Consider the following 8,587-nt stretch of genomic DNA (forward strand, 5'->3'; position numbering starts at 1 on the left):
CAATTATTAAAGTCATTTGCACACACACGTTCTCTGTGACCACACTGTAAATTCCTACAGACAGAGCACTCAACCCTTCATCTTCATATGCCCTTCAGTTCCAGCCAGTGACCCACACAAATGCTGGGTGAGAGGGACAGGTCAGGCTGGGGGACAGGACTGCAATTCTTCTGAGCAAACAACTTCCAAAAAAGATTGGGAGTGGGAATGACTCATCAACTTGGAATGCAATTCCTAGAGGATATTCTGTACAGGAAATCAGAGATCCCCTGTGGAAAGCACTCACGGGTGACTTTAAATTCTAGAAGATTTAAAAAATGCATTACCTGTATTAAGGATGAGGGAGAGGGCAGCCCCGGTAGCGCAGTGGTTTAGCGCCACATGCAGCCCAGGGTGTGATCCTGGAGACCCGGGATCGAGTCCCACGTCAGGCTCCCTGCATGGAGCCTGCTTCTCCCTCTCCCTGTGTCTCTGCCTCTCTCTATCTCTCTCTCTGTGTGTCTCAAATAAATAAATAAAAAAAATTAAAAAAAAAAAAGGATGAGGGAGAAAATAAAGATGACAGAGTTGCCTGAATTTTTAAGACCCGAATTGAATCTAAGACAAACTAATTAGGAAGCCGTGAACATATCCTAGCCAGCATGAAATGGAGAAAGCACTCCCTGATCGGCACATGAGTTATAACGGAAGTCACCTTAAAGAATTTTATTTTTTTTATTTATTTATTTTTTTTACCTTAAAGAATTTTAAAGGAATTACATTAAATAAAAATGTGGCACATGACTTTAGTAAAAAGGAGGGACATATGATAAGTATTAGCATTAATCTAAGGGCAAATATTTTAATACAATTTATTGAGAAGCTAAGGAAAAAAGAAATCCAACTATTTGCTAAGGATACAGTGTCTATCACTAACATTACATGAATTCCAGATTGAAGTGTTCCAGAAATATATTAGTGAGAGTCTATGGAACAAATCTACGCTTTCTACAGCCTTGTCTATTCTTATGTTGCCAACAGAAAAAGTATATCACCAGGCAATGTCATTACGGAGAAGCAGTACTTTACCGTTGATTTCAAAGGCCTCCATTGCAGGGAACATGGTTTGGTTGACGGCCCCTATATCTCCGGTGCTAGCCAAGAACTCTTCCTCCTTGAGAATTTCCTTATTTTCCATTGTGAAGCTTTATAAATGGCCAAAAGTCCTGGGGCCAGCAGAAATGCTGTCCTTAAGAGGAACCACTTGGGGAAAGATTGTTCCCATTTAACCACGGCCACTAGTTGTAGACCACACAGCACTTCCCTTTGGCTCTGACTTCTGAATTTGCAAAATGTTTCCTGACATGATCAGAATTGAGCATGTCTCAAAAACAGATTACTCACATGTGGAGCTCCTGTTCGGCCCAGCTGTTTGTTAAGGGGGGGTCGAGGTGGCTTTGGAGCATAAGTCACAGGTCCTTGGAACCACTGCTTTCCCCCAGACCCCCAAGAGTGGGGAGTTGGATAGCGCCAGGGAGAGTGTGAATGTCTCTCTCTCTCTGCCTTCTGCCCATCCAAGTGGGCATCATCCTAGGCCCAAGACGCTGTCCCAGGACCTCTGCAGTTCACACTGAAATCTCTCTCCTCTGACCTACTTTGGCTTTAGGGTTCATCTTTTCTCTTCAAAATGTGGACCTTGGACAGCAGCAGCATCACCTGGGAATTTGTTATAAATACAGAGTGGGGCACCTGGGTGGCTCAGTGGTTGAGCGTCTGCCTTTGGCTCACGTTGTGATCCCGGGGTCCTGGGATTGAGTCCCACATGGGGCTCCCCACAGGGAGCCTGCTTCTCCCTCTTCCTGTGTCTCTGCCTATCTCTGTGTGTCTCTCATGAATAAATAAAATCTTTAAAAAAAAAAAAAAAAGGAAATGCAGAATCCCATCCCATGTGAATCCAAATCTACAGTTCCACTAGATTTCCAGGTGATGTATGTACACTATGGAGAAGCACTGCTCTATACCACCCAGTGTAGCATTTATTTATACTTCCCTTTGTATCTTCCCTTGCTCTCCTTGTGTGGGTGCACACCTGTGTGCTTGCTCTGGCTCCAGTAAGACCTGAGCTCCTTGAGGGGAGAAACCTGCTCCCCAGCTCCTTCTTGTCTAGCATTCCCTATACCAGAAAGGATGCATAGGGTGGTGGTGAACACACAGACCCTACAAGCTCAAACACCTGCATTCAAATTCCACTTGCTCCACATAGCAGCTCCATGACCATGGAAACATCATGTAAGCTCTGAGTGCCTCGGTTTCCTCTTTTGTAAAATAAGGAAGATGGTGTTATATGTGGTGTTAGCTGATGAATTAGATCATGTACTGTGGTTAGGATGGCGCCTGGTGGCGGGCAGCGTGCACTAGGGTCATGTGGCTACTATCACTAGAGACCTTGTAAGCATCTTGATTACCAGGGAGATGAAGGCAACAGCTTTTGCCTTAAAAGAGCTCACAGTGTGGCACACAGGGTGGATGTGGATACAACTGAGCTCTAGAAACTTGCTGTTACATAAGGTAGTAACCTGAAGCATTGGAAGAGCTGGAAGTGACCGGGAGGCAGCAGAGCCCCAGTGGGAACTCCCCAGAAAGTTTGCTGATGAGCTCTGGGTTCAAGGGATGAGCAGGGCTTCACCTGGAGAGTGGAGATGGGTCACAGGCAGGGTGGCTTCAGGGCTCAGGAGGCACGAGACTTTGGGTTGTTTGGAACCTGAGAGGTGAGGAGAGGTGGCCTGAGAAGAAGCCAGGCCCCACTCACTCACTCTGTTTGGCCTGTGGCATGGCAGGAAGCAAAAAGGGAAAGAGACTCAGAAAAATGAGTTACTTGCAGCACCGCCCGTTCCCCACCCCGGCAGAGGTCCAACTGTGGCGCCCACGGTTTCAACATTCATGAAGTCCCTGCCTTGGGTTGAGATACTGGGAGCAGGAGCCAGCACAGAAAAGGTTAAAGGAATTGGAAGTGAGAAAATGAAAGCTGCTGGCAGCTCTAGTCTGAAGTGGGGGCCCTTCAAGGTAATAGAGGCTGCAGGGGGCTTCCTGATGGGAGGGGAATATCCCCCCTCCCCCTCCACATACAGAGGAACCTGCTCTTTAGGCCTCCACTCTGCCTGCTCAGCTCAGCTCTGGCCTAGGGCAATTCTCATCCAGGAGGGTGGAGGACCGGGCTCATTGGAAATGCTGTGGGCCAGTTATCGAGTGCCACCAGCCTTGGAGGGGGGATTTAGTGGACACAAATGTGATTGTTTTGACTCTAGATAGCAGGCCAGACCTATCTGGAGCAGAAACCCAACTCTTTCAGGAATTTCCTGGGGAACCTGGGGTGTCTTACTTCGCTTCTGTGGGTCTCAGCACAAATAGCACATAGAACCATTAACCGATATCCAGGATTTATTGTCAAGCAAGCACCGTGCTGGGCACTGACACACATTACTGGGCACTCACAACAACTTGTAACCAGCCTCAGATCTTATGGTTAGAAAGTGATGCCATCAGAATTTGAGTCCAGGGTACTCTGTGCCTACAGCCTGGTTTAAACCTAGTTTGATCTAGAGGCAGTAATCCAGAGTTCCCACCGGAGTTTTTTTGAAAACACACATAACATTTCTCCACCCTCAGCCTGAGATCCCGGTTTTAATAAGAGCCCCAAGGCTGGTTAAAATGTGCAATGAGGCTGAGGACCTCTGCACAAAAAAATGAAGCAGTCACATACCAAAAAAATGAAGCAGTCACATACAGCACAGAGACCCATGTGAGCTCTCAGGACTCCCTCCTGAAAGGATCCATTAGGTTGAACCACACGAAATTACTGATTTTCATCCCTTCTTGACATGCAATAAATGGATACTTCCTAGGATCCAAGGTAAACCATCCAGTTTGTAGGACTGGGACTAGAATAAGGCAATTAAGGCACTAGCTTGAGGTGCAAAAGATTCGAAAATCAAGGTAGGTAACATTTTAACACATTATTTTAAAAATCAAAGCTAATGCAAAAAAATCCATGCAGGACAAAATGTCAACATCTTAAAAAAAAAGACGGGATCCACGGTACACTTGCAATGACCCATCACTTGCTCCCCCTTGTCCTGGCCTTGTTTCAGCATCCCAATTTGCAAAATAGGACACCAGAAGTTGCCCCTGTTTGCCCATAGGGTGGGTGTGAGGGTCAAACAAAATAATAAAGGTGTAAGTAAGCGTGTTTATAAATGAAAGGGCTCTCGGTAGAATAGCATCTTCTATCAAGCCAGCACATAATGTGAAACTCCTGCATTGTCAATGTGACCCTTAAAAATCCCTTAGATCTCCCAGAAAGTACAAAACACAGTTTGGGGAATATTGTACAGTCTCTTCCTTAGTGTCTTCCACTCAGACACTTTTATCTCCAGTAATAAGGATCTAGCTGTTTCTTCTCTCAAGCACCAGATGAAGTGGTCAACTTGCATGTGGGACCATGCTGTTCAAGAAATGAAGGGTTTGGCTTTATTTTTCTAGCAAAGTGCATATCATTGGATTGCAGAATTTAAATGTGTGTTCAGAGTGGCTCTGATGTAGTTATGTGAAGTTCTCCAGAGTGACAACCAAGTGGCTCGCAGTGCTCTTTTAGATAGACAGGGTAAGGAGGCTGGAGTCCCAAGCAAATATGACCCCAAGCCTGATGGTCTCTGCAGAGCTGGACTTTCTTTCTTTTTTTTTTTTTTTTGCATAGAGCTGGACTTTCTATGAACTCATGGACCTCAAACTGGTTTAAGTCAATGGGCCACCTGGCAGACCAAGAACTCCTGAGCAACCTCGTTCCAGCTGAAATTGGGGCAATCATGTCTTGCATGATGTAAAAATCACCAGCACAAACCCAAGTGTTCAAAACAAACAAAACCCCATCAGCAAGCAGGCAAGTGGGAAAGCCAATGAAGCTTAGCAACTGCTGATTAATATTAAAAATTTAAAACTCTCGGGTGCCTGGGTGGCTCTATTGGTTGAGTGTAGACTCTTGGTTTTGGTTCAGGACATGATCTCAGGGTGATGATATGAGAGAGCTTGGTTCTTGTCTCATGGAGTTGAAGAATGAATCTCGCAGACACAGGAAAGTGAGTATAGGAACAGAAGTTTATTAAGTAAAGACACAGAGAAAGCTCTCAGAAGTAAGAGGGATCCTGACAGGGTTGCCACTGAGGACTTGCAGGATTGGTCTTTTATTAGAAGCCTAATCAGGGAACCTAAATCCTTTTAACATCATCTATTGATATCACCATTGAGTAAGTATCAATGTTATCACTATTGATAACATCTTTAATGGCTTACTTCTTCTTTGGGTCTGGTTATTTATTCTTTGTTGGTCACAGATGACTGCAATAAAAAGACATCCTCCCCGCCCACATCTAGGGCAGCGTGGTCTGGCTTGTTCCCTTATGTCTGGTTTCCTGACACCTCAGCATTTTTGGGACTTTTGTGAGCCTGCTTCCATGGCCCCCTACCTAGCTCTGCCTAGCCTGGTTTGTCCCCTACTCAGTGGGACCAAGCCCAATGTCCAGCTCCCGGCTCAGCACATTGTCTGCTTATCTCTCACCCTAAGCTACTCCTTATTCCTGCTCTCCCTTAACCGAGGCAGTGGGAATCCAGAATCGTGGGGCACACAGACTTGACAGGCAAGCAAAGAGGGTCAGAAGAAGGGCTGGAAGCCCTGTGTGCAGAGTTAGGGGAGCCTGGGTTCTTCAGCTCTCTGGTGCAGTAGAAACCACATCTACCCAGGTTGGCTAGAGGACATTTAGAGGAAGAATGTAGAGGACTTCGAGATTTGACAGAAAGAATTGGGTTTAGAAAAGAGAAAAACTGAGGTAGTTGGGATGGGGGAAGGAAACAGAGCAGGGCTAAGGTCAGGTAGCAGAAATGGCCTGCTCAGGACAATACCACTAGGAAGGAGTAAAGCCCCAACTCTTTTTAGGCTATTTTCTCTCTGCCTATGATTTAAATACCAGTAAGGGATTATGCCTTTGGTTTAGCTCTGTTTGCTTGCCTTCCCCTTGGCCGAGTTACTGCACGTTCCTCATTCTAACTGTAGTGAACTGAATGACAATAAGGAAGAGGTTGTGTTGATAAAGGACGTTGGGGTGCTCTGGGAAATGTGCTTGTTTTTTCCTATTGCTGATTAGTAACCCATTGAATGGATGTACCGCCATTTATTTATCTATTCACCCACTGATGGTCATTTGTGTTGGTGATGGGGGGGCTTGGTTCTTGTCTCACAGAGTTGAAGAATGCATCTCACGGACACAGGAGAGTGAGTAAAGGGACAGAGGTTTATTAAGTAAAGACACAGAGGAAGCTCTCAGAAGTGAGAGGGGTCCTGACATGGGTTGCCACTGAGGGCTTTTAGAGTTGGTCTTTTATTGGAAGCCAACCAGGGAACCTAAATCCTTTTAACATATCTATTGATATCACCACTGGGTTGATAGTTAGGACTAGTGATAACATTTTTTAATGGCTTACTTCCTTTTTAGGGTCCAGCAATTCTTTTTTGGTCACAAGTAGATGTTGTAACAAGACCCCACCTCTGGCACCGGGAACAGGATTGTCTGGTTTATTTATCTCTGGTTTACTTTCATCTCCACATTTTGAGGATTTTTGTGAGCTTGATTCTTGGCCCCCTACCTAGCCCTGCCTAGCCCCATTTATCCCTACTTCCTTCATCAGCTGGAGCTTTGTGGGACCCAACTCGTTGGAACACAACCCAGGCAAAGGTAGCCTCACAGCTATCAGAAATAACACCGTTGATTCATTCCCCACTAATTCACTCTCTGATTTTTTTTTTCTTGTTTCAAGCTTTTATTTAGATTCCGGTTAGTTAGCATAGAGTTGTATATTAGTTTCAGATGTGCAATATAGTGATTCGATGGTTTCATATAACACCCGTTGCTCATCACAAGTTCCCTCTTTACCCCATCATCTATTTCACCCAACTGCCTGCCAACCTCCCCTCTGAACAAACCATCAGTTTGTTCTCTAGGATTAACCATCTGTTTTCTGGTTTGCCTCTCATTTTTCCTCTCTTATGTTCAGATTTAAATTCAATAATTATTGATCCTTTTTATCCAGTTCTCAATTTTACCTATTTCTGGAAGAAACAATATCTTCAACAACAAAATAGCAAACAGATTTAAAAAAAAAAAAACAGAACAACCCAGAAACAATCAACCGTCAGTGAATAGAGCATCCCTCTCCAAAAGTCCCCAAGAAAAGGCCTAGAGGCAGCTCTTCTCCTTCTTATATAGCTCATGACTTGGTATGGAGTTGAGAATGCTCCAAAGGCCCTGGATGAGGCATTTACTGAGGCATTTAGTTACAATTGACCTGCATTTGAGCCCCTTTCAATGTTTAAGGTCTTTCCCACCTTTGGTGATTTATTTTTATTTTTATTTTTTAAAGATTTTATTTATTTATTCATGAGAGACAGAGAGAGGCAGAGACACAGCAGAGGGAGAAGCAGGCTCCACGCAGGAAGCCCGAAGCGGGACTTGATCCTGGGACTCTGGGATCACATCCTGAGCCAAAGGCAGATGCTCAACCACTGAGTCACCCAGACATCCCCACCTTTGGTGATTTAATGGAAGAAACCATGCCAACTAGAGACAGCAGAGAGTCAAGTTGCATGAGTTCCCAGCCTTGCTTGCAGCCAGGCATAGGCATGTGGCCAACCATACCTTCCACATTCCTTCAAAGGAGAAGCAAGGAATCCCTGCACAGCAGGGAAGGGGCAGCAGCTCCAGCAATGCCAAGGAGCAGCAGAGGCAGCAGGAAGGTGGCAGCAGCAGATGGGTCCTCACGGGATGAGTTCTGTGGGATGATCTGGGCTGCAGCCTCATATCCCTGAAATGACCTTTGTCCTGGTCTGATTCTGCTGTCTCATCGGCAATTCTGTGAGCTCCCAGCAGCCCTCCGGTGATTTCCTTCTCGGCTTAAATGAGTCAGATTTTCATCTCGGTTGCTTGCAATGGATAATGCAGACTGGTACAGACAGCAAAAGATGTGATCAGCAATCCAGACCTTTGGGAGGCTCAAGTCTAAGACTTTTGGAGAAAAATAAAGTCCAAGTATCTTATTGCTTGGCAAAGAAGAGCCTCTGTGATTGTGCCAATGCCTCGTCTAGGCTGGTGCTGCCCTCTCTTCCACCCACTCACTCACCTTTCTCTGGTCATCTTGAATTCCTACAGTTTATCAATGCTGTTCCTTCAATTGAAGACTTTCTCACTCCCAAATCCCTTCTGGTGAATGACTATCACTCATCCTAAGGGCACCTTTTCAATGAATCCTACTGCCAAGTAGAACTGACCCCTCACACTCCCAATCCATCTTTTCAATGTATATTCTGCACAGAGATTCCTCAATAGCACAAATAACTCTACAAGTGGTTGTTTTTTCTTTCTTTTTTTAGAGATTTTATTTAAGAAAGAGAGAGAGAGAACACAAGAGGGAGGGAGAGGCAGCAAGAGAGGAAAAAACAGATTCCCTGCTGAACAGGGAGCTCAAAGCGGGGCTCAGTCTTAGTACCCTGAGACCATGACCTGAA

The 8,587-nt window shown here is 45.2% G+C and overlaps 1 protein-coding gene across 2 annotated transcripts in view; it reads right to left on the minus strand.

Moving 5' to 3' along the window:
* MARCO (macrophage receptor with collagenous structure) overlaps nucleotides 1-7,856 on the minus strand; it is a 44,879-nt gene extending 37,023 nt beyond the window's left edge. Inside the window, exon 1 of one of the 2 annotated variants that reach the window (XM_038564978.1) lies at nucleotides 7,722-7,856. Coding sequence is in view for 1 of the 2 variants with exons in the window: in XM_038564977.1 (XP_038420905.1) it covers nucleotides 1,069-1,177 (109 nt within the window). In the remaining variant the exon portion in view is untranslated. Of the gene's footprint in view, nucleotides 1-1,068; nucleotides 1,305-7,721 lie in introns of those variants that run through there. The other variant, XM_038564977.1, reaches the window with a different exon arrangement.
* Nucleotides 7,857-8,587: the final 731 nt, after the last annotated feature.

Source organism: Canis lupus, chromosome 19 (genome assembly GCF_011100685.1).
Source record: "Canis lupus familiaris isolate Mischka breed German Shepherd chromosome 19, alternate assembly UU_Cfam_GSD_1.0, whole genome shotgun sequence".
Taxonomy (NCBI): domain Eukaryota; kingdom Metazoa; phylum Chordata; class Mammalia; order Carnivora; family Canidae; genus Canis; species Canis lupus.